The sequence below is a fragment of the Camelus bactrianus genome, chromosome 16, assembly GCF_048773025.1.
Source record: "Camelus bactrianus isolate YW-2024 breed Bactrian camel chromosome 16, ASM4877302v1, whole genome shotgun sequence".
In the NCBI taxonomy this organism is placed as follows: Eukaryota; Metazoa; Chordata; class Mammalia; order Artiodactyla; family Camelidae; genus Camelus; species Camelus bactrianus.
Window position 1 is genome coordinate 38792701 of NC_133554.1, and position 26122 is coordinate 38818822.

The 26122-nt window shown below is 44.9% G+C and overlaps 1 protein-coding gene and 1 long non-coding RNA gene across 5 annotated transcripts in view; one reads left to right on the top strand and one right to left on the bottom strand.

Moving 5' to 3' along the window:
* LOC123617799 (uncharacterized) overlaps window positions 1-18885 on the top strand; it is a 29164-nt gene extending 10279 nt beyond the window's left edge. Inside the window, exons 3-4 of one of the 2 annotated variants that reach the window (XR_006726044.2) lie at window positions 11901-12005; window positions 18749-18885. This is a non-coding gene — a long non-coding RNA (uncharacterized LOC123617799). Of the gene's footprint in view, window positions 1-11900; window positions 12006-18724 lie in introns of both variants that reach the window. The other variant, XR_012499553.1, reaches the window with a different exon arrangement.
* BLTP2 (bridge-like lipid transfer protein family member 2) lies at window positions 24-24221 on the bottom strand. 3 transcript variants are annotated; one of them, XM_074343117.1, is made up of 39 exons: window positions 24066-24221; window positions 23097-23220; window positions 22534-22583; window positions 22089-22236; window positions 21789-21907; window positions 21496-21556; window positions 21127-21316; window positions 20420-20543; window positions 20135-20259; window positions 19811-19878; window positions 19551-19696; window positions 18757-18875; window positions 18196-18359; window positions 17818-18076; window positions 17071-17276; window positions 14767-15859; window positions 14145-14336; window positions 13801-14003; window positions 13533-13651; window positions 13196-13416; window positions 12705-12895; window positions 12474-12573; window positions 12132-12334; window positions 10977-11271; window positions 8328-8485; window positions 7848-8054; window positions 5965-6064; window positions 5568-5750; window positions 5097-5218; window positions 4456-4611; window positions 4252-4373; window positions 3496-3676; window positions 2805-2891; window positions 2492-2602; window positions 2222-2357; window positions 1988-2118; window positions 1707-1808; window positions 1271-1405; window positions 24-854 (listed from the first exon to the last, which is right to left on the bottom strand). In XM_074343117.1, exons 1-39 carry the CDS (start codon window positions 24131-24133, stop codon window positions 672-674), a joined length of 6702 nt encoding a protein of 2233 aa, XP_074199218.1. In that variant the 5' UTR covers window positions 24134-24221; the 3' UTR covers window positions 24-671. The 3 variants fall into 3 exon arrangements, 2 of the variants coding, with proteins under 2 accessions (XP_074199218.1, XP_074199219.1); XR_012499552.1 differs by lacking the exons at window positions 24-854; window positions 1271-1405; window positions 1707-1808 and having other exon boundaries at window positions 2222-2373; XM_074343118.1 differs by lacking the exons at window positions 24-854; window positions 1271-1405; window positions 1707-1808; window positions 1988-2118 and having other exon boundaries at window positions 2175-2373.
* Window positions 24222-26122: the final 1901 nt, after the last annotated feature.

A 26122-nucleotide genomic window follows, 5' to 3' on the forward strand; every position in this document is an offset into this window, starting at 1 on the left:
AAAAAAAAAAAAAAAAACCAGCATCAAATTTAAAATATATTTTTTTCTCTTTAAATCATTTTTTACCATTCTTCAGGGGATATCCCAGGGGGAGGGACCCATGGCCAGCCCTGTCTCCTACTGCCATTCTCTCAAGTGAGTTTGGCACAGATTAGGGAGGGGCTGATTTCCCTCAGAACACTAATACCTCTTTCATACAAGGCAGTGAAATGAGGGATAGACGATAAACCCCCTCCACTTTCTGGCACAGAGGGAAAGCAGTTATACGTAGAAATATATATGTATATTTATATATATATATATACACACATATATATATATATATGTCTATTTATAAAAATTTATCACACTTGATCAGAACTGTCCCCCCACCCTTTCAATTGACCCCAAGGTAACCAGATTCTAGCCCTGGGGCATTCCCTTGATCTTGCTCTCTTGATACCTCTGGCCCTGGGCCTGCTGATCAGTGTGAGGTAGAACTCAGCATTATCCACCATGTTCTGCAGGGAACAGGCCAGCTGCTAAAGAGCAAGGTGTCTCTCCACAGTACCCTGTAGGCTCCTAACCCCCACATATCCTGAAGGATGAAGGGAAGCACCTCCCATCCCCCAAGTCCCTGGGGCCTGAGCCAGAGTCAAATCCTGTACTGCAGCCTCTCTTGGATTGCTGGATCACTTGCGCCTGCCAAAGATGGACTTCTTGCCAGGATTCTTGTTGCCCACACTTAAACCGATGAGGAGCCGGGCTTTCTCCTCCTCTTCCTGCTGTTGCATGTTGAGGTCCGATTTAGCTTCTAGCTTTCCCCGGACCTCAGACCCTGTTGCAGGCTTCAGCCTTAGCTTCTCTTTGATTACCTGATAGGTTAGAGAGGAGTAAAAGGGAAGGTAAATATTAATGGGACAGGCAGAATAAATCAAGTGGACCAAGTCAATAAAGATTTATTAAACTTACATGAAGGCACAATGGGGCAATTAAAATTATAAAATGATCTCTGCTTTCAAGAAGCTTACAGTCTATTAGAACCCATTCTAAACATCAAGTTGTCATCCCTGTTTTCTAAAAATCAACAGTAGTTAACATACATAAAACACTAAACGTTCAATTTAATTATCTGAGCAAAATCATGGAGACGGCAGGGACAAAAGTCACTTCATTCACCTGCCCCTTCCCAAGGCTGCTTGTTAATACATCTTACAATGAAATGCCCATGAGCAGAGGATCTGCTTGCCAGCCCCTGCTAACCAAACAGCCATGAACTCTGCCGGGATACCTGGGCAACCAGGGCTTTGCGGCTATCCCTCTTGACAGCCATGGCAAAGTCTAGCCACGTCCATGTGTTGTTGTGGTACTCCAGACAGGGCAGCACTAGGTTAAGGTCACCCCAGTCCACACTATTCTTCTCACCCTGCAAGAAAAAGGGGAAGAGGGAAGAAGAGGGAAAAAAATATATCTGCTGCCATTTTTAGTCTAAGCCAGCTTAGTACTAGAGTCCAAACCTAGTATCTGCCTGCAGCAGCAACCTATAGATACTGATTTCCCCTGCTCTCAGTCTGATAATGGTACTGATTCCTGAGGGCAGCAGAGGGAACAACAGATTTATCACCCACAGACCAGCTTCACAAGTTGACTATCTCCTGGTTTTTAATCTCTGATCTTATCTGGAACCCTTCCCACACTGTTCTAGAAAGCACTGGAGAAGGGCAGACCTTGTAGCTAACGCAGAGTGGAACCTGTGGGATCTTTATGTAGATGAAGGAGTTGTTCATGGCAGCTCGCTCTTTCATCTTGTCAATATCATCCACAGGGTGCTAGGAAAGGCAGGAAAGAAGTGTGAGCCCCTTAAACCATCACAAAAACTCAGGACCTCAAACATCTCTGTCTCCTTTCACCCCTGGAGTAGATTCAAAGGAAACAGAAGAAATCCCCAGACAGGCGAGAGTACCCCAGGATTCTCCCATTTTTCTATCATCAGGGGCATGTCTGGTACCTCAGGTGCTTTGCGAAATGATCTTCTGACCCCAGAACTCCGATTCAAGCCCTGTGCCACACCCTTCCCAGGGCCCAGTGGTGCTGCATCATCTGTTGCAATCAGCTGCCGAGGCTTCACCACTGGTATTCCTATGAAAAATCAAGCACACCAGCTGTTGTCTTCTTTCTGAAGTTTCAGCCTCTCTGGGGCTGCTACCCCAGTCTTCTGGAGCTCCACCATTAAAGTTCTCACCAGTAGTCACCAGTTTGGACTTATCTTCTTCATCACCAACCTCATCATCTTCCACACTTCGACCAGGAAAGAAAAAGCCCATTATTCTATGGAAGAACTGGTGTGTCAGCTGGATGGTGAGAGGCACCACATTTACCTAAAGAGGAAAAAAGCTGAAGAAGCAATTAAGCTCAGACATCATCCCTCAGTTTACCTACCCCTAACATAAGAACGCACAGGTAGCTTTTAACTGCCTTTTGTTCCTGAGTCCCCAAAGGACTCTTTACTAACCTCAAAGTGCTCCTTAACAGAAATACCCCCAACAGGGGGCCGGACTTTGCTAAAGAGGCGAAGAGCTAGCTGTCGCCCAGACTGGCAGGAGCTCTGGGGTCGCAGGACTACCTGTAGGATAAACAGTGATAAATCAACCCACAAATCCTCTGCAGACTGAGAGAAGAAGCAATGGTCTTGCTAAGCTGAGCAAGCTCTCACCAGCTCAGATAACCACATTGTTTTCCATAGTGGGTTTATGTGGAAGGGTCACTGCAAATGGCCTCTGTTAGGAAGCATGTGAATGGGCAAGGAATAGGGAAATAAGACTTGCCTTGTAGACAGCATTGGGGAGGAGGTTGTTCATAGTGAACCAGCCCAACTCCAGAAGATGTTCTGCTGTGTCATCAGACTTATTCACCTATAAAGACAGATTACCCCCACCCCCAGCCCACTATAAGCTTTTCTCAGGAGCTTGCTAGAGAATTGCTATGTATACTGTTTGTTTTTAGTTTCTACATATGCCTTTGCTATCTCTTTCAATCTCATGATCAATGCACCCTCTAACCCAGTATTTCTCATGGGCACTAGATGCCAGCAGTACTTTCCAATCACTGTGACATTCAAAAATGGTCTCAATTCATTTCCAAACATCCCTGGGGGACTAGAAGAATGATGAATAATGTCCTCTCCTCCGTGCCATGGGTAACTACAGGAAAGCTGAATGCCAGTGTAGAATTAATGATTCTATTCTCAGCTGGACTTGGAAGATTACTTCCCTCTGGGTCACATTTCTAGGGATAATCTTGTTCAATGAGGGAAACATTTGACCAAGCTTATCTATATCTATATTATTTAATATTACAAACAAATGTGTCCAAGTGGCATTCTCTCTGTTCATTGTTTCTATCATTAATAATCATATAATCAGTCCCTTTCTGTTTATCTTTCTGTGAGTGAGACTCCTGAGAAAGGTCAATGTTTCTCAACACAGCTGCCTTTGTGTGATTGTATACACTTGATACCTTGCTGTAGAGGAACCGCTGCAGCTCCAGTTCAGCAATTCCTAGCTGTCCATCTTCCTCTGTCAAGCGCCATCGTGCCTGAGCAAAGTAGAACTCAGTGCGGCGGACCACACTCACATCTTCTTGCTGCTTTCGCAGCTCCATCTTGTTAGCCTGCTGCAATTGGAAATCCTTAAAACACCTACAAATGGACAGGAGGGTCAAAGACAACTAAGGGCAACAGTATTAGGGTTGGGGGTGGGGTGGAATGCCCTGGAACAATGCAGGAGGTAAGTCCGAGATGCATCTATTCTAGAACAGCTAATATCTAATTTTTTTCCATTAGATTTGTTGCTCCTCACACCCTGGGCCATGAGAACACATATCCCATCTTTCAGTTCCACAGCTTTCTGATAAAGTGGTCTGTTCCTACTTATAACCCCTATGATTATATCTGCAGTTGTGTTCCTTACTGATCAACTTCAAGACACTTTATTTTTAATTCAGTTGCACAGTATCAAGGGCACAAAAATGTTTCCAAACTACCTGTTTTTCTCCTTTCCCAGGAGATAACTCAAATAAGAATCCTAAGAAAGGGCTCTCCTGTACTCAGCCTGTTGGCCAAGTCCAACAAGGCTCACTCAAGAAGAGGTGCCTGAGTCTACAGCATCAGCCTTTGATAATATACACTAGACCTAAAGACTATCAGAACATGGGCAAAAGGAACTGACTTCAGCTGGGGCACAGGAAAAGGGCACAGAAAGAATGCTGTGGCACCTGATAAGGATATTAAGCTCTTCACTTTCCAGCTGTAGGTTGGCCTTCTCCTGGTTTAGCTGCAACTGAAGCTTTTGGTTCAGGTCAAGCAGGTTCTCATTCTTGCTGTCATCCTGCAAAGACTAGGGAGCGAGAACAGGAGAAACTGAGAGATCTCCCTCATCCTAGGAGATCTCCCTGTCCTCAGATGGGCGAGGTGACTACCTTCATGATAGAATACATCTGCTTCTCCAGCTGCCGTATCTGGGCCACATGCTGCCGCACAGCCTCCTGTAGATGCAATATGCTGCTGCGCTGCTCCTCAGGATTGCTAGAGATCTCAAGCTGGAACCTGACCCGCTGCTTCTTCTCACTATGTTCCTAAAGGAATGGAAAAGGAAATGAACAGATTTTTAAATATACAAGTCTTGTAGTAAAGTAAAATAGAGACATGGACAAGAAATGGTGATTTCCTCTGGAAAACTCACCTTTATCTGTCACAATCAGTAGCAAGAGTAAGGGACAGGCTAATGCAGAAGATCTGGCAATGTGGATTTCACAATAAGCAAGTCCCAAAGGGTAGGGATGGAGGTGGAAGTGAGGAGTAGTTTATTATTTTTAGAGGTATTTAGGTGACTGAGTAAAGAAATGACCCATAAAAACAAGTAAATAACTGCAGTCTCAGAGACACTCAGACCTTTCCTAGATAAGTCAAATTTCAACTGCTGCTGCTGACTAAAAGAGGATGTACCAATGACACCCTTTTTCAGTTTGAAGCATGGCTTTTCTTACTGGATCCTAAATAAAGCACAAGGTCTGGGGCTTCTTGTGAGGCTAACAGGCATTCTATAAGAGCCCATACTCACCTTCCGCTTAGGTTCTACATGGAGCAGCAGGTTGTTGACAATGTCCAGGATCATGGCATACTGAGCTGGGTTGGTAGAGATTTCCAGTTCATGATGGATGAGGGTAAAGGTATCCACAGCCCCTAGGTAATTGTTAACAGTTAAATAAGAGACTCAGTTTCTCCCTAAACATCCACCCCATCTCCTAATCTGTATTAATTTGGTTAATTCTGTTAATTAACCCCATAGAAAGGGCTTAGTGAGAAATGCTCATGGGGAAAAACGTCTGCTTATTTAGAATCAAACAATACCCATTCATTCCAGTTCTATCCTCTCATAGCAGAACTTAAACAAAATGTAAAGCAAAGTGAAATGTTAATGCCCTGTGCACACTGCGACTCTTAATAACACTACTGCCTCAAAACCACTAAGAAAATAACTACTTTAGAAGTTCCCTAGCACCCTCCTAAAAGCCTTTCAAGCCCTAAATACCTTCCTGCTTCTTTAGGAGATCTTCCTTTTCCTGGTTCTCATGAACCTCAGGTGGCTTAATCTGAGTTGCCAGTTCAGGATCAATGTCATGGCTGTAACTAATATAGTACATTCGGCAGTTGCAGCGTGAAATGATCCGCTGGATTTGCTGGGCTTGTTGTGCCTCAGCTGGCTGGTTCCAATCTGGGAAGAGGTAGGAAAGAGATAAGAGAAAGATAGTCTCAAAAGAGGTATTATGACAGCCTCCCAACTATGCATGATGTCTAGGGAACTCCAGACACTTGCTTTCAACCTAGCTTAACACAAAGTAGTCCTACTCCACATATACTGATCTTAAGAGCAGGTAAGGAAGAGAGGCCCCTTCAGAATACACATGATGGGGAAGAGGTGAGCTGACCTGTGGTGGTGGTAACCATGCCTCCCACTGCCTGCCCGCTCTCCATCAGCTCCTGCACAGAGTCCAGACTACGCTGCCGGTGCTCCTCAATATTCTTTACCTGAAGACAGAGATGCAGGCATCTTTAACTCCTCGGGGACCAGTAGCTTGTCCTGCCCAACTGGGTCACAGATCTCCATAATGCAAGTATAACACTTCCTATCTGGGCTTGCACTGGGGTAGAGGAAGTATGTCTCTCTCTTCTGGCCCAAACCACCCAAATTCTCCAACTGAATTACATACCCATTTTGCCAGGCCTCAGGACAGAAAATGCAAGCTAGGTTAAAACCAAATCATGTCCCATCTCATACCCCTTAGGATGGCTACTATCCAAAAAATAGGAAATAACAAGTGTTGGCAAGGATGTGCAGAAATTGGAACCCTGTGCACTACTGATGGGAATGTATTTGTTTTGGGTTTTTTTTTGGGGGGGGGGGGGTAATTAGGTTTATTTATGTACCTTTTTTTTTTTTTTTTTTTTTTTTTTTTAGTGGAGGTACTGGGGATTGAACCCACGACCTTACACTCTACCACTGGGCTATACCCTCCTCGACTGGGAATGTAAAATGGTTTATCTACTGTGGAAAACAGTACGGCAGTTCCTCAAAAACTTAGAAACAGAAATACTGCACGACCCAGCAATTCCACTTTTGTACATACACCCAAAAGAATTGAAGGCAAGGTCTCAAAAAGTAATTTGTACTCCCATATTCATTAACAGCATTATTAACAATAGTTTAAGTATGGAAGCAACCCAAGTGTCCATTGATGGATGAATGGATAAGCAAAATGTGGTACATACAATCCAATTCAGGTTTAAAATGCAAATTCTCGTAACATGGTAAATCAACTATACTTCAAAAAAAAAAAAAAGGAAAAGGAAGGAAATTCTAACACATGCTACAACCTCATGAACCTTGTAGACATTACACTAAGTGACATAAGCCAATCACAAAGAAACCCAAATATATATGATTCCACTTACATAAGATACGTAAAGTATCTCATTTATATGAGATAAGCCAAGTATATACATATATGTACGATATTTAAGACTAGTTAAAATCATATCAGAGAAAGAAAATTTATAGCCTAGTCCCAGCCAACTGCTCACAATCTCACTATCTAACAAAAAACATTATCTTGACATACACTTAGACCTCCCCAGACATACTAACTAAAGAAATGAGAAGACTACTTTCCATCTGAATGAAGCTTTGTATTTTCCAAAGTACTTTCTCATTTGATTCTTTCACCAATCTTGTGAGGGGGAAGTATTAACTCAATTTTACAAAGGAGGGTGACTGGCCCAAGGGCTCATGGCTACTAAATATGGCAGTTGAAATCAGAATTCACATAACCTGCCTCCTAGACAAGCAGTCTTTCTATTCAACCTTTCTGCTTTGCTGAAACAACCAATCAATAGTCTGCATAAGAAATCAGAGAAAAGGCAGATAGAGAGCTTAACTAAAATTCTCAGACTCACTGCCTGTTTTCTTGACTGCTTGCTGATTAGTGTGATCTTATTAATAGGGGTCAGCAGTCTTCTGAAAAGTAAAAAAATTTCCAACCCATTTTATTCTTATGCCAGGAAATGAGAATTTCCCTTGCAATTAAATAGAACACCATGAGATTAAAAAAAAAAACAGGAAAAAAAAAGCACTGTGTGTTCACAGATCACAGGCCAGAGATTGCGTACAGTTTCTACATTCGAGGCATCAGCCTCATTATTCTGCCGAACTGGTAACAACAGGTACTGCCAAGGATCTTGCAAGCTATTTTGGTAAAAGGGGCCAACTATGGGAAACTGGGTATATTAGGCCTTCACCGTCCTGCTGACTAACCTCTAACCAGAGCTGTCGGCCATCCTGCTCAGTGGGGCTGCTTTCAGTTGTAGCAAAGTACTGCATGCCATCCAGTAGGCAAGTCCAGGATGTCTTTTGCTTCAGTGTGTCACCATACCAGGCTGGATGGTGTTGGCACTGCAGCAGCTGGGCTTTGGCAGCAGACACAATGACACAGCCTTCTGTCTCTGCTCCACGAAGAACCATCTATGCCAGAGACAGAAGCAGAGTCACAGTACTAGAGCCACCAAGAAGATAGGAAGGTTAGTGAAAGGACTGTACCAATGACTGCAGCTTACAGAGTCTAATTCTGGCCTAACAGAGTGAGCTCCACTGGCTTTTAGTTAGAGAAGTGATTATCCATGATACTTGTTAGAAGGGAAATTCTAATATCCACCTAGTTTTATTGAGAAGTGTGGAAGGTAAACACATGATTATGACCTAGCCCAATGTTGGGGTGCTCTGGTAAAGAGAAGGTACCTGGCAGTTGACCAGCTCAATAAGGCAGTTTCGGTTATATATGTCATCCGTCTGGCAGGCAGCAATGCCACACAACTGGTCACTCACACCTGACTCTTCTTCCGTGAACACTACAAACCTATCTGTTTCTTCAATCAGCTTCTGCAACATGTAGGCACCTGACAAAGAAATAGGAAGTGGGGAAAAGTCAGCATCAAAGAGACAGAGAACACATCCAGGGCCAGAGTGATTGTCCTTCAGTTTCTCTAGAATGTATTCTCCCCAGTCTGCAACTTCAGCCCGCTCCACTCCACTCCTTGACCCCTGGTGAGCACTGTCATTTCATTTTCCTTCAATTTTAATAAAAGTAACAGATTCCCAAGAGAAACTTAGAAATACTATATAAATGGTAGCATTTTTTTTCTCTTAAGTATATCTACCTCTAAATTACTCTAGGATCTTTTTTCCTTCTGTTTTTCATTTCATATCATTTTAAATGCCATTTGTTTACCACTCCTTTCCACCTGAAACTATTCTCTTGCCATCAGTGCCACTGTGTTCTACTAGCTCTACTGCTCCCTCTGCTTATGCCTCTAAATCCTATCCTCCTCCTCCTCCCAGGTTTTAAAAATAAGTATCTCCTAAGGTCTGTCCTTGGCCTGTTCCCTTTTCTTTCTTACTTTCTTCTAATGAGTTTGTCTAACAGTGTTATGTTTAAGAGCACAGTCGGCCTGTGTCTAAGACCCCATTCTCTGTCAGTAACTTGACTGTGACCTTCAGTAGCCTGCTTTAACCTCTCTGTCTCAGTTTCCTTGTGTGTAAAGTAACAGTATCTAATAAGGTTGTTGAGAGAATTTAATGGAATAATTTATAAAATATTCCACAAAGTTCCTGCCCGACAGTAAGCAACTGTTATCTCCTTAGCATTAACTCTTAGCTCTATGCTGAAACCCCCTAGTCTCTATTCTTAGCCCTAAGCTTTTAGACCCTCATTTTCCACCTGTTTGTTAGACATTACCTAAATGTACTACTTGCACCACAAACTTAGCATGTCCGTATCTGAACTCAACAACCCTATACCTCCCCAAACCTTTCTAAGCCTCTGGCGCTCCTATTTCTGATATTACTTTTGCCATCATGCCCATTCACCAGGCTTAAAGCCTCAATCATTATCACTTTCTCCCTGTTTTAACACCTTCTTCCAACCAGTTGCCACATCTCCCATTTACACAATAACATTTCTATCCATCCCTTCATCTCGAGTCCCACTGCCTCTACCTTCCTAGTTCAGGCCCTCCTTGCCTCTTATTGAGCTGCCAAAATAGTTTCCTAATTTCTCTCCTCACCTCCAGTTTCTTCTTCTCCAGTCCTCCTCCACACCACTGCCAGATTTATCTTCCTAAAAGTAAAATTCTAATGATGACACACCCTCATTCAAACACCTTCAATAGTTCACCACTGTTTACGGAATAAGGAAGATGCCTTAGCCTTGTAGGAAAGACCTTTCATGGTCTACCTGCAGCTTTCCTTTCCAGCATCTTCTCTCACTCCTCCCTTTAGCTACACTCTGTGCCAAACAAAACATACTGTTCACTCGCCTTTCAACATACTGAGCTTTACTAATGCCACTCCTATTCAGCATATTGCCTTTGCCTTTAATGCCTTTTCTCCTTATTTCCGTATGTTCAAACCACTAAGACTTCAAGGTCCAGTTCAAATGCTACTTCCTCAATAAACCCTTCCCTGATCAAAGTCCCTCCTTCACTCCAGTGAAGAACAGTTCATGTATTCTTTAATTTCTCTCTTGTGGCATATACCACTTTTCACTTTGTTCTTAAACCCACCATGAATTTGCATTCCTCTGTACTTGTTATTCCTTCTCTGTTTCTCTTTCTTTGCCTGTTAAACTCTTACTTAACTTTTAAGACCCATCTCACTTATATTCTCTTCTCTGTGAAGCCTTTCCAGACTTCCCTATGCTGATTTAAATACTTTCTTCTTTTAAGAATACTCAGTATTCTTAACTGAGTGTTTTCATAATGAAATAATAATTTACATGACTCTCTACTAGCTTCTGCACTTACCCTCATCTTTATATCCCTAATAGTTAACGGTCATGCCTGGTATGTTATAAACCCACAATAAAGCTAAAAAGTGACTATGTGAATGAAGGACCTAATCTTAGCTCATCCAGAGATGATAAACCTGTTGAGACAAGTAGAATGTCATACATTCTATACTTCTCACTAAACCCAGCAAAGTGCTTTGTGCCTATTAAGTACTCAGTAAGTATTTGCTGACTGAACAAATTAATTCATCAAAACATAAAACAACTCTCTAACACTCTGTTTCTCTCCTTACTTATCCTGTTTTGGCCCCATCACTCCTTCTTGATCCTCTTCTGGCCAAAGGACCAGACCCTTCAGTGCCTCCATATCATTGCTATGTAAGACTCAGGTAGCCTAATATGGACAGTTTCCCACTAAAGACTCCTAGCCTGTTCCTTGTCCTCTTTCTCTTTTTCAGTTCCCTTCTTCTCTTTCTGTCCCAACAGTTTCATCTCTACACATAGGTAGGACCAGCCACAATTCAGTCCGTTTCAAACTCCTGTTCAAACCCACATACAGATTCTAAACCTAACCCTATGGAGCCTCATCACCCCCAGCTTACCTCCTGAAGACCCCTTATCAGGCTGTCCACTAAAGCTGGGAGTGGTGACAGGAGGTGGGGCTGGGGCACTGGTCAGGACACTCTGCTTTGGCTTTTTGGCTGGCATCTGGGGATCAATCTTTAACCCCTTCAGGGCCTCAGTAGAGAGATTACGTTTGAGTACAGCTGCCTTTTTGTAGCCATCGTATAAACCAAAGGCGATGTCCCGATTGGTGGTTGTCCAGGAAGCCCGTAAATCTACCAAGTGCAGCTGATGTGTGTGAAAGGCAGGGTCCCCAACTCTAGCAGAGAGCTCCTAAGAAACAGGAAAAGAACCTCAGGGTAGAATGAAATTCCCACCATTCCTCCTGAACCACAAATGCAGAGATATAAAACAAGCTTGTTGAATAATAAACCTGTTCTGAGGGAGACAAGACGACCCTGGAGAAAGAAAAACTACTCGATCTTAGTGCGTGCATTGGATTACACCCTGACTACATCCTCTGTATTTTAAATGACTCAAAGAATTTCAACTTAAAATCCTTCCTTTACTGGGGTAGGGGGGGCAGTATCAAATAAGGTGCTAGGGAAAAGTTTTAGTCTATTTCCTGAAGAACAAGAAACTATCTTAGAAGAAGAGGGAAAACAGGAATTTTCAAAAAGAGGGATGCTGATACTGGTGAGTGCATCATAAAGTAACGACATACATAGCTGAAACATAGCTAGAAACATTACCAGGGACTTGGCCTGAAACCAATTGCTACGGACTGAATTTTGTCCCTCCACCAAATTCATATGTTGAGGCCATAATCCCCAGCGTGATGGTATTTGGAGATGGGGCCTTTAGGAGGTAATGTTTAGATGAGGTCATGAGGGTGGGGCCCTCATGATAGGATAGCGTCCTTATAAGAAGAGACACACAGAGCTTGCTTCTTTTCCTGGCAGGTGAGAACACAGTGAGAAGGCAGCTGTCTACAAGCCTGAAAGAAAGCCCTCAGCAGAACCTGACCATGCTGGCACCCTAATTTGGACTTTCCAGCCTCCAGAATGGTGAGCAATAAGTTTCTGTTGTTTAAGTCACCCAGTATATGGTATTTTGTTATGTTAGCCTGAGCTGACTAAGACATCTACTGATACAAATAAATAAGGTAGTAAAGACAGTATGTCAGGCGATACCTCCTCAGCTGTGCGATTACTGTGCCGTTGGTAGGTAAGGGAGGACAGGCTCAGTAGGTGGGTCTTCGTTACCAAAGGATCAAGGCAGTGGTCAGCATTCTCTTCAGTGGGCGAGGCCATCAGGTAAACAGTCACCTGACTTAAGTCACTAACCATCTGGGTCACACTCCAGTCAGAGATGAGGCGCCGCATCACTGTGCCCGCTGAGAAAAGGAGGCATAGAGAGCCCATGCAGACCAGTACAGAAGAACAGTGTGGGACAGAAAGAGAGGAAGAGAACTAAAAAAGAGAAAGAGGACAAGGAACAGGCTAGGAGTCTTTAGTGGGAGTCTTTGACATTACCTTGAGGTATAAGTCGCTGAGTTCCCCGAGTGAAGACATGGCCCTGACTGCACTCAATCTGGATGCCACGCTGCTGGGCAAATGAGGCCCAATAATGCACCTGGCAACAAGAGAGCATAACAGTGAACAAAGGATGGCATAAGAGATGATTAAGAGACCAGATAAGAGAAAACAAGAAAACTACGGAAGGGGAATAGAACTGAAGACATCAGCAGGGATGTCAGAGCTGACCTGCAGCTGGGGAAAGAGTGCAGTGTAGGAAAGCTGCTTATAGTGCTGGCCGAGTTTCTTCTTGCTGGGTTTCAGGTTACTGAAGAGCTTTCCCCTGCAGATAGGCCTTGTGACACTAGTCCAAGTAGCCCAGAAGTTTTGCATCCAACGCAGAGTGCTGCTATATAGCAGAATTCGGGGCTGGGATATTGCTGCAAAGGAAAGGACAGGCAGTTCCCAGCTGTAGAGATGAAACCAAATCCTTTCCTAGCTTCAGGTTTTAAGGGTTTAAAAACCCAAACAGCACTCAAGTCTCACACTCAATATCCCCAACCCCTTCTCCTTTCAAAGACCCAACCTTTCTACTTTCACCAACACTTTCCCAAAACATCCTAACCCAAACCCTTCCTTGTTCTTTCTCTACCCCTCCCCAGAGGGTCAAGGTGAAGTCCTCAGTGTCTAAGTTCATCCTTTCAGCCCTTCATCCCAGTTGCCCCAGACCCAAGCCTCACTTCCACTGTGCCGAGTCAGATCCATCTTGATGGAGAGATTGAGGTTCTCAGAGCGAAAGGCTCGGTAGGAGTCATGGAGCTGGCCCAAGGACACCTCAGGCAGGAACTCTGGGGCCCGAAGAGTGACACCATGGTGATCATGGGGGTTCCCATGGCATAACCACTGCAGGTCCAGTGTCATGCAGAGGTCAGGCAGGTGAAGGAAGCAGCAGTCGTCATACCTGCCTCACAACAAAGCCCCAGCTCTCAGTGCCCTGGTCACCTGCAGCCCCTTGGCTCTTCCCCTCTCCCTCCACCATGAGTCCCACACCCTACTGAGGCCCCACACTCCACTCACTTAGAGGCTGTTCTCACGTTGACATCCAAGTCACCCTTGAACATAAACTGACCAGGTTTCCAATGAAAAGACAGGTGGTTCCACTCCCAGTGCATATTTTCAGTTGTGTTGTATGGATCCTATAACCACCCCAAGAATTTGATGAGATATGAATGAGAGTATCACCTTCACCTCCCAAATCAGTCCTTTTCGCTGTTCCCCCATATGCAGCACAAGCCCCAAACAGTACCTCTGTTTCTAGTAAGAAACAGCTCCTCTGTACCCTCACCTCAGTAGCAAGCTGGTGCAGGTTAGCCTGTTCAATGTCCATGTGCCAGTCACCATGGAACAGAAGACGACTCTTGTCCCACCAAGGCAAGGGTGGGCTGGGGTCAGCTGAGGGCTTGGTCAAGAGATCCACAGATTGGCCAATCAATGTCCAGGCTGGATCCCAGCACGGGCCCCATACCACTGTGTACTGGAAGATTTCCGCTGGGGCAGAGGAGCAAAAGGCACACCTTGTTACACAACTTCATCCCTCTCTTTTGCCTTCACTACAGAAGGGCCTCAGCTCATCTCCCACCCAAGCCATCACCAACATCTCAGTCAAACCATTTGCCCTCCTCTACTCACAGTGAAAGTCATGGTAGAACTTGAGAGGAGGCATGTTCCTCTCTACTGCCACGTTACCCCAAGGAAGCCCCAAGTGCAGGATTTGACGCCGACGAGAGCAAGGCTGACCACTCTGCTCAGTCCCTACAAGTCGACCCGTCAGCCGCCAGTCACGGATCTCAAACAGGTACCGAGGATAGTCTCTTATGCGAACTATTATTATAGGGAAGATACACACCAGCTAGTCAGAAAGTGTCTCAGCACTCTTAAGCACTTTTTCCCCTCCAACTACTTTTACCCATCTATTTTATAGTCATCTGAGAGAATAAGAGCTGGCCGATGGTAGCAAAGCTAAAAAAAGGGCATGGAGACCTTGAGCAGATACTGAGAAGAGTAACACTGAGATCCAAGAGCCATACTAACCCTGAAGATGACTATGTTAGTCGTACCCTTATGTTAGTCAAGCAGTTTCAGGATGAAATCCAGGAACAAAGAAAAGGAAGAGGAGTCCACCCATCCCACTCCACTCATCCAAAAACAGCCACAGTTCCCAATATAACTGACTCCTCTGTAATCACTCAAAATGCTCCCTGGAGCTCCAAGGGCAAACACTAGGCTCTGCAAATAAGCAAGCGCTACTTACCCAGAAACGTCTTGACACTGCACTTGAGCATACGACACCACTGAATGACAAGATCTATTCCCTCAGCAGGGAAAGGGCTGCCTGGATCAAGCTCTCGAACTTGCTCTACCACACGCTCAGGCCCGTGGAAGGAAGCATCTGCCAGAGCCACCAGCTCTAGCCCTGCTAGACTCCAAGTGAGCAGTGCCCGGCGCATGGGTGTGTTGCCATAGAGACGACGGGAGCGTTGGATATAGATTTCAATGTTTTTATGTTCCAAAGAAGCATAGAGCTCCTCAATTTTGCGGGCAGGCAATAACTCCCCATGCTGCTTCCGAAGGGCAGCCACTTTGGCATCCAGCAACTGCAGCCTTTTGGCACTCTCCTTACTTTCATCCTTCATCAGTTCATAGTTATCACGAAGTTTCACCTCAAAAATGTCATCCAGGAAAACCCATGAGAAGTGCTGAACCTTCAAGAGTAGATCAGGCGGGAGTGGGGCAGGGCTTGCAGAAGCCTGAGCACGAGTTCCTCGATGCAGTCCCTTCAGCCATTTCTGAACTCCCACGGCCTCATCCAGAGTTCGAGAGAAATCATACTGATAAGGAAACTCCACTGAGACTGAACCCAAAGAGAGGAGCCAAACACGGTTCCGGAGGGTCTGCAGCGCAGGGAAGGGGTTCCGGTGGAGGATCATCTCCTCCAGCTCAGGTAGCAGCTGCATCTCCACCTCCTTGAAGTTGAAGATGCTATTGCCATCAAAGCCAGCAGCCAGCTCTGGGCAGTAAGCCTGCAGTGAACCCCCATGCCGGCTCAGAGACACACACTCTGCAGCCAGGGTAACGAACTTGTCCTCAGCTACAAAAGCTGTCAGCTTGGCTGTGCTCACCTCAAGTGTCAGGTTTAGCAGCCGCTTTGGAGGAGATGGCTCAGGGGGACAGCCTTCTGACCCAGAGGCAGTCCCTGGAGTCTCTAGTGCAAGGAGTGCAACAGTCTCAGGAAACAGAGTGGCTCTTAGTAGGTCTCGGCACTGCAGGGTGGCCAGGACATGTTGGTACAGGTACATGTGATCTGGGGGGCTCCAGAGTAAGGTCAGCCCTGTACCACACTGAACCTTTAGAAAGCAAGAGAAAAGGATCTGTCAATTACAACGTCCCAGAGCAGAAGAGATGCAGAAACTATTATATATGCACACCTGGCTCAAGAACCATCTCTACTCAGAAGTCTTTCCTGAGTAACCACATTAATTACTCCCTTGCTTTGTTCCCTTTTGCACTAATATGCTGAACTAACAGTTTTTACCTATCTTATAAGAGCACTTACACTTTTTAAGTTCTCCTCAACTGGATTCTAAATTGTCTGAGAGTAGAAGCCATGAATTTTAATTCTCCATTATCTACCATAGTACATCCAGGATACAGAGCATGTACTCAATCAATCACTTGGCTTTATGTTTCTGCTCGAGCTATTTTCCTAAAACAACCACACTCTGTATAATAACCATTACACCAATCAACTGGAAGATGTTTCATACATTGATTGCACCTTGACTTAATTCTTAAGAAGTATAAAAAGTACTGGCCATACAAGTCAATACAGCAATTGACTTATAGGAAAGTGTGTTTCAAAGAAGGTAGGAGGGTCCTTGTCAGCTTACAAAACAAAGTCAATTATGAATAGTTAGGCAGAGAAAATTTAAATTCCAGGGCAGAAAAATTCCTTTGAGTTCCAATTTCTGAAAAAGAAACTCTTCAGTTTCCAAAGGAAGTAGAAGTCTGACAAAAAGGAAAATATCCCATTCTCTTCCTAAGAGGGCCCCATGCCCATCTGACACTCTGAGGAGAAAGATATTGGGAAGCCTTTGGAAACTTTCCACATTCATCTTCAGATCCCTCCAGTGTTTTGATGAGCCAAGTGCTTCAATAAAATGACACCAGATCATGACCTTTAAAAAGCCCCTTATTTTTCAGAGATGTTAACTGAAATATTTACAATTTGAAGCTGTATGTCTGGGATCTGCTTCAAAATAATCCCAGAGCAAAGGCAGGGCAACCGCTTGAAGTTTACCTAAATGAAGTTGGTCATAAATTGGTAATTATTGAAGCTGGGTATGGATACATGAAAGTCCACATATTCTCTCTAGTTTATATATATTTTAAGTTACATATTAAGAGTTTAAAACGTGCAGAATGAGCAAGGAAAAAAACCACCCCCACCAGGTGTTATATTTCTCATAGGTGAGCTTCCCAACATGACTCAAGACTGGGAAATGCTCTAAGCCAAGGAAAAAGTCAACCTAACTCCACCTCCCCATAGAAGTATTACCTCTAGAGAGCGGATGCTGCTGTGATATGTGATGGAGAGCATGGAGAGGCTGAGTACTGGAGTGGGGATGTCAGGAGCCTTGCAACAAGGCTGCATCTTCTCTGTGACTGACTTCACCAGCGCAAGCACAAGTCCTTGAATACCCACAGTGGAGGTTTCAGCACTTCCTAGGACGGTCAGTGTGTCCAGTCGGATCTCTGAAGCACCTAACATCAAGAAACCCTGTCAGGCTTGGTTCTCAGCTCTCAAATGGCAACTTCAGTCTTCACTATCCTTCCTTCCTTATTCCCTCCACTCTAGCTATCTTTATTCCCCACACTTTCCTAACTTCATTCCTCATGTTTTAGGGAAGTTTTTCCTTTCCCATCTTAACCTAACTAGATCTGGCAGAGCCAAAGAAGTTCCCAAACTCCTACCAATTCCCCAGAGGATATATCAGTTACTCTCTAGAACTAAATACATTAAAAAAATTAAAAACTACCTGCATCTCATTCTCTTGATCAGATATCAAGGTTGTCTTTTTCTTATACATCTTGCTATTTATAAGCCCTTAAGAAATATCAAGAAGCTAGATAGTTATGCAGGAACTTCCAGCATTTCATACCTCTAATTTAGAAAAATATCAAATAATTAGCTTCATTAAATGAGAAGAAACAGCGTAATCTTATATATATATATATTATATGTATTATAATATATATATTATATATTATAATATATATAATATAGACTTCCCATCCCACTTACCAACCAGGGCAGAAAGGGTGAACAGGTTCATGTCTTCCACCTTCAAGTCCACCTTCCACAGTAATGACACAGATTCTCCAAATGAAGATTCCCTAGAGACAGCTGACTTCTCAGACTGTGGGCCCATCAAGGACAAGATCCGAGAAAGACACTGAGCACAGGTATCTGATGCTTCTACCTGCAGTCCTCGGATGGTACAGTCGAGAAAGAGGGTATCTGACTGGGTGCTAGACAGACCCAGAGGCTGGTTATAGCTACCCTAGAAAAGAAGCAGAGGGACTCTTATCAGGAGTGTGCCAATAAAAAGGTGCTCAGTGCTCTACAGCATGCCAGGATGGGGAAACTGTACGGGTTACTATTCACCAAAGTCCCACCTACCTGCAGTGTGAAGGAGTCCAGGACAAGTGCCTCACCCCAAACATGCATATTGGGTGGGTGGGGTGCCCGCTGAATGTGGGAGTCACTGCCTACCCGCCAGCAGAGGTGGTCCACAGTTAGGACGCCTCGCTGATGGATACTCTGTGGCCTCAGGTGCTGGTAATCTGAACAAAGAAGGTGGGAGAGAGGAGTCCTATGGAGCCACAAAGGCCATTAATTGGGCCTAGTTCCACTAATGAAAAGATTCTTTTTTTTTTTTTTGGTGCTAAATATAAAATGCTATTTTAATATTTATTAAATTCTGTAAAAGTCAGTTGCCTAAATTAATACTAACAAGAGATTGCTGGATTTATAGCATACACACACATGTATTTTTGGTGAACATTAAAACAATAGCACCAAGACAGAAGGAAATGTAAATGAAATTAGTGATTCTTAATAAAATGTATAAATGCATACATACAATATGGCATATATAATATGTATCATGCCAAGGTTCTTTTTTTTTTTTTTTTGCATTTATGAACAGGTTCTTATTCCTTTTCCATCGCAGAGTCTTACCCAGAGAGATGCAATTGAAGCCCAAGGCAAAGGGCGGTGTATCTCCAAGCTGAATGGAAACGTTGACATTGGTGATGGAGGTGCTAAAGATGATGGGAGCCAGGATCTGAGGGAAGACTCTGCACAGAGACAAGACATCACTGTTTGATAAGGAAAGAACTGCAACTTCCTATCATGGAACAGATTCCTGAAGCTCTCAAAAGGCAGAGTGAGTTTTGTTGTGATCTGTAGGGCGAGATCAACTAGGAAAAAAAGAAGACTGAACTCATCAGTTCACTGCTACTCTCAATGATAATCTGCAGGAATGCGAGAAACATAATAGGTTGAACCATGTGAAACTGCCATTTTCATAGATCAAATATGATGAACAACAGCATATCTTATGATTCAACCTAATACAACTAAGGAGCATCACTTCCAAACTACCGACCTTAAGTTCTCTATGCAACACAATGCAAGCACTACACAGAGACATGGCACTACTGACATGACCTGTCACCCAAAGCAGACAAGATAGTTTATCACTTAAGTTCATTTCAACAAATGTTTACTTTGTATAATAAGGCATTGTGCTCGGCACTGAGAACCTAAAAACAAAGAAGACATCATCCTACTGCCAAAGAGTCTAATATAATGGGAAAGATATGTGAAACAGGATTGCTATTGAGTCTGGGCTACTGAGGCTAAAATTTAAAAAGAACAATCAAATATATATTTAACATAAGATACTACTTTAGACCAAAAGAATACAAAAATTCACCTGATAAGACGATGGCTGAAAAAGTTACACTGACCTTTTTCTCCTTTGCTTAAGAACAGATGAACTAGACTCTTCGGTTTCCAGTGCTAGCATGTTCAGCCAGTGAGAGAATTCTTGGTGCCGGTAATGAATAATACAAGTGTTCAGAACCAGGGAGGCTGAGAGGTCAATGGTGGTCACCTGGAAATGAGAACACCAAAACTATGGGCTTCGGTTTTATTTCATTAGCTCATGATGCAATGATTTAGGGAAGGAGCAGAGAAAGAATTCTTGGTACCACAGCCCCTAACACACCTGTACACTAGCCTTGAGGGAGTTGAGGCAAACAATGCGCTGGCGGCTCTGGGATAGCAACAACCCATCTGTAAGGGCAAAGGGTAGATCAGAAGGGAACACTGGGAGAGCAAAAGTCAAGACTAGGAGAGGGTCAGAGGCAGGAAAGGAGATGAAGAGATTGTCACCAATACTCATGAACCACGGCCATTTTCTCACAGTATGTTCTTATCTGCCTCTCCCCAGTTACACTGATGTTAGGTTAACCAGACCAAGTGGGGCACAGAGGAACAGTGTGTCTGGTCCTCCCGTTCTCTCTCAGTACGACTATCCCCTCCCATGAACCTTTCAGAAGGAGTTCAGTGCTCATCTGTGCCATATCAGAGTCTGTCGTGAAGCTTCGAAGGGGCAGCTGATCCTCATCACGGTGGTATAGGAAATGCAGCAGCTTCAGTGTCCAATTCAGGTGCCTGGACCGGAGACAGACTGCCTCAGAAATATGTGGAATGCTATTCCTATTCCCCTTCTCCTCTCAGACAGGCTCAGTACAGCTACTAGGCTGGTTATGGAGACCCCAGCATATAACTCCAACTATCACTCTCCACACTTCTGTGTCAAGAGAGATCTCACCTCTTTTGACTATTCATGGACAGGACCACACTTGTGATCTCCATCTTCACCTTGACCTGGTCTGGCAGCTGCTGAAGGAGGTATAGGCCAGGCAGAGTCGGCTCAGCCAAGTTCTCTGTCACCTCTGAAAACATGAAAGAATAATACAAGAGCTGTCAATCTTTAACCCTCGTAAGTCTCCCAACGTGCCATGCCCTCTTCTCACACATAAAGTAGGCTAAGCAGATGCCAAATCTTAGGCCACAGGACAGATATCCTAGAGATCCAGGCACCTGCTATACTTCCTTCCCCAGGGTCTAATAAATAGTATGGAGAGCAGGCTAGTGTAATGAAAAGGATATGAACTTTAGGATAAATAATTTAAACCTCATTTTTACTACTGATTAACTGTGTGCTCTCAATCAAGTTTCCCATCTAACCTTCCTAGACTTCAGTTTTCTTATCTGTGAAACACTGAGGATTTAGTAGGGGAACACACATAAACCCACAGTACAGGTCTAATTCACAAAAATTACCCACTAAATGTCAGTTCTTTCACCCACCACAAACAAATGCCTTATTGCCTCTAGCTATCCTAAAAGGCCAGGGTCAAAGGCCATGGCAACTAACAAATCATACCTAAATCAGTAGTGAGACCACAATTTTTTCCTACTTCCAAAATAACCCAAGAATAGGGACACCAAGAAGCTCACTGACTACAGTTTTACCTGAACAGGGAACAGGCTTGGGAGCCAGGCCTGGGCCCTGGCGCAGCAGCTGACTATGGAAGAGGCCCTCATGAAGTTCAGCATGGAGTGTCCACACAATCACAGTGACTGCCTTCAGCTGCCGGCTGCTGATGCCCACCTCTAGACACAGCTTTAGGGCAAGTGAGAGCTCCGCCAGGCAGGTGTCCTCCTACAGGGAAGACAGCCCTCTAAGGTGTGAATGTGTAGAGAGTTTGGGGGCAAATGCAGTGATCTGGAACACAGCCTTAAGGGAACCCCATAACACACAGAATCTAAAAATGTAAGCCCTCAGCTCCTTCATATCTTATGCCCAGAAACAAGGCATCTGAATGACCATGGAATACTCACCAACTGGCCACTCTTTAGAACTTTGCTGTTGATCTGACTCAGGCTCACCTCACACTTCAGCCTGGGAAAGGAAAAAAATTAAGAGCACTTGGCCCCTTTCCTCACCATTTACCTTCAATCAAGCTTTGTTTGCTGGAAGGCACAAGGCAAAGAGAACTGCCTAATCTTAATCTTTTCTCAATTACACAGAATGAGAACCTGACACTTTGATATGAAAGTCCTGACATCCACCCACCCTGAAACAACTATAAGGCAAGAATGGGACTATGAACCTTCTTCTATGCAGTGCTTACCTTTTCCCATCACTATCCAAAAGAAAGCTACTTTCTCTGATCTGAATATGCCACAAGGATTCAGAAGTAGCCACCTTGAGAACCATGATGTTTATAGAATCTACATGGATGGAGAACAGCTGGAAGGAAAATGCAAAGATGAACCATAATTAACTTCAAGGCGATGTCCTTCATTTCCAGAGGAAAAAGAGTAAGAGACAGATCTCAGTACTGTGCCTCAAATACAGTAGGAAAATTCACCCATGACTCCAAAGCCAGCCATTCCCACTTCAGTCCAGGAAAGTGGGAAAGTAGTCTCACCTGGCAGAAAATCTTCAATAAGGATGGGCTGAAGGACAGCTCCTTTTGATGCACCCCAGTACTCTGGGAGAATGGGGCAAACAGGCCAGAAACCTTCTGTAGATCTGTTCTGATACGTACTTCTCCAAAGCACAAAGCCACATAGTGTCTGTCCAGAAGAGAAACCTCACTGCCATCAAATCCATTCCTTCCATAGCAGTCTCTTCCCCTCCCTCACATCCACTTTCTCATCCTCCCTAAAAATGTAACTCAAATCATGGACAACAGTTTTGTGATAGTTATCAATATCTGTCTCACAAAACATTAGCTGTCAGGCCAACCCAAAGACATAAGAAAGAACCCACTTCTCTCCTGGGGCTGTGAGGCCTCTGTAAAAGAATCTCATTCTATAAACTGCAATCCCAATATATTCCCCAAGAGAAGAGTGAGGTGAGAGGGTACTCACGGCAGATCATGGCTAAGGAGTTTGCTGGAAATCCACAGGCTATCAATTTCCTAAAACAGTGTGGGAGAAAGCTTCGTACACTAGCTGCTAGGTAAGCCAAGAGCAGCTTGACGAGACAAGAAAGGTTCTACGAAAAGGAGGAAGTGCTATAGCCCTTCCACTAAATATTCTCCAATTTCCACCAGCTTCTCTCCTCAGTACTATATCCTGTTCCTCACAATGATGTTTAACTTGTTTAGTATTTTTCTTTTATGGATACATTGCCTTGTTTCCCCTCTTAAATTAGAACAGTAAGCTGTTCTACTTCCCATTATCTTTGTTTTGTGCTTTACTTCTGCATCTTTCTCATGTGCCCTGGACATTCTGTGCCTTATAAGCATTTTTAACAGAACAACTTGCTTCAATTCTAGTGTTTCCAAACTAACTCTTAAACTATCTTGGCAAAGAGGTGGCAAGGCTGGGTTAACTAGGAAAGCCACCGGAATTTTTTAAAAAATGAAAAGTTCCCAAAATTCAACTAGATCAACCTCACATACATACCCAGGGAGTTTCCCAGGACTCACCACTGTTTGCTGGTGCTGCTGAAACTTAAGACTGACATTCTGAATCCAAAAAAAGGAGCCAATCTTTAGTTCCGCCTGCAGCTTCCGCTGACACCACTTGGTGGCCAACCGGACTACAAACCACCTGCAGAAAAATCCCTGAGTTCATAAGGACCCTCTCCCAATTACGGCCTCCCTCACCCCCTGCTGGTCCTAGAAGGCCTTGCAAAGGGTCATGACCTGGAGCAGAATCCTCTGGGCAACTCTCCTGTCTCCTGAAACACCCACTCTGTCATATACACTCAGCCACGCTGATCAGAACCCTAGCCCTGAAGTGTCCCCTCCATCCAGATGAACTCAGACGAACTAAACTCCACCTCTAAGTTGGAAACAAAGCAATCCTTCAAATTCTTAGAAATTCGAGAAAAAAGAAGCCCCAACAGGAGTCGAAGGACAGGCATCCGTGCCAGATGTGCCATCACACAACCCCTCAAAGGGTCTCCTTCTCCGCCCTCCAGTCAGATGTCCGCGGAAAGGCGCTGTACGGTCATACCCGGCCAGCTCAAATGCCGCGCTCCCTGGGCAGCCAGACCTTTTCCGGCTCCCCAGGGCGAGGCTGCAGGTGCCCTTCGCGCTCGAGGAAGGGGACGTTCAGGGGCGTGTGGATGGTGAAAGAAAAACCACCGAGCCGGGCCACCTCCTCACTCACAAACCTCTTCGCTTCCCAAGCTCAGCATCTCCAGAGGCCTCGCCCGATCGCTCAGTCTCCCCCTATTCCCCGTATCTCCGCTCCAGCTCGGGTCCTACGCCCCCGCTCGACCCCTCCCCTCGTCGAGCTCCCCCTCCTCGACCCCTCCCCCTCCGCCGCCGGCGCACCGTCCCCTCCAGTCCCCTCCCCCTCCCCCGCGCCTCTTTCCAGCGCGTGCCCCCTCCTCAATTTCTCTTCCGTCCCTTCCCACCCACCCCCTGCCGTGGCTGGGATCCCCTCACCGGCCTAGGAAGACGGCGCCAAGCGCAACCAACAGCAAGGCCAACAGCGCGGAGAAGAACAGGGGCATTCCGGCCCCGGCCCGGCCCGGCTCTGGCCCCCGCCCTGCCGGGGCGCCCCCCCGCCGGCTCTGAGCTGCGCCGCCGCGGGCCGACCAGCTGCACGCGCAGGGACAGCACTGGGCAAGGAAGCGTTGGCGCGCGTGAGCCCCGCCCCTCGCAGCCAGCCACCCAGCCAGCCAGCTGTCTCCATGCCCCGCCCCGCCCCGCCCCGCCCCGCCCGGCGCCCGCGATCCCGCAGGGCCGACCGGCTGCTTGCGCGAAGTAAAGGCGTGGCTCCGGAAGGAGTGCGAGAGGAGGCGGCCTTTGAGCGGACTGACACAGATGCCCCGCCCTCGGGCGCACCCTTCAGAGCCCGGAAATGCAGAACCCGGAGCCAGAGTCTGAGCCGGCTTCCTTAGCTGACTGTGGACCTGGCTGTCGCCTTTGTGCCGTGGAGAGTTCTGTTTCCAAAGCAGTTTCCCGGGGTAGTTATAGAGTCAGCTTGGCCACTTAGGGCCCGGACGGAAGCCACTGTGGATGTTATACCCTGGGTCATACGAAGTAGTTATTCTATCTTATTCGAGAGCCTTGTGTGAAAATCATTAAGGAGGAAACTAAGGGCCAACCAATTAAACCAATTAAAAGGCCTCAAAATCCCATCTCATTCCATCCACAAAGGAATTGAGTTTTTAGCTTATTCACTGAATATTGTTCTAGTCAGTATGTGTTGAGCTGCTGTGTGGCCAACACCATTCTGGGCCTTTCATTGCAGTTTTCAGTGTCTACCGTGAATAGCAGTCTAGGCACTGGGCTAGAGGGATACTACAGAAGTAGAAGATATTGTTCTTGCCCTTCAACAACAATTTATCTGGGAAGCAAACATAATTGTGTAAAATAGAGAATTCAAGTTCAGCTTTATTTTGCTTGTTTCCTTCTCTGTGACATGAAGGAATTGGACAAAGAAGATTCCTTCCAACTTTAGTACGGTGATTCTAACACAGTACAAGCTAAAGACATTGTGAGGATTTCAAAATAAGTACTTCATATCCCTTTGCTCTGACATCCTAATCTCCATAAACATCCTTCAGATTAACTTCACCTGAAGACTATCTTTTCCATCCTATCTTTTCCATCCCTCCAGATTTCACCATTTCAACTTTCACCTAGGTGGCCCAAAGTTGCTTTTACCCATCCAACTGGCTCCTCCTTATCCAGTTGTCTCATCAGTCATTTCACATCTCCCCAAGGGCTCCACCACTGTTTTTTTCAAGTTCATGCTTACCTCTCAAACACCATAGTTCCACCATCCCCATTATCTGCAGCTTCAACATGTTCTGTCTATGAACCTTCAGGGAAAGCTCAACAGCTCAGTGAAAATGATGACCAAGCCACTAAGGGGCACCTTGCAGCACATCTTTACTCTCATTCATGTTGTACAAGCTGTTCCCTTTACTCAGCTGTTCCTTATCACTTCCTTTCTTTCTTCCTATTCTACTCCCAACTATCTCAATAGTATGAAATGATTTTATCATTTGTCTACTTCTTTCTGGAGAGACCTCAAGGGATCAATGCAACTTTAGTAGAATAACGGAGGAGGCAGAGATGGAGCTCCACTAGATGTGGCCTCAGCTTACTAAGACAAATCTTTGTAAAAGAGATCAAGTCTTTTAATATTATGGGCCATGTCTGGCACAAACCTGGTATCCCTAAATGTTCAACATTAACTCCCTAAAGCAAATAGGGAGGAAAAAATCCAGAAGTTTCTAAAAATAAAAAGGCCTACTAATCACTGAAATTCCAGCAGATGGCAGACACTTCTGTTCATCACTACCATGCTTGAAGGACATAGAAGCAAACTTCCTGGAACTGACAAGCAAGAGTAAAGGAAGAAATGAAGTGAGCAGAGGACAAAAGCTTTCTAACCCTCTTTTTAGAGGAAGTCATCCCTACATTTGTCCAAAAAGTAGAGTTATCTCCTAAGAGCTAAACGCAGTTGTAGTGCTAGTAAAAGGAACAGG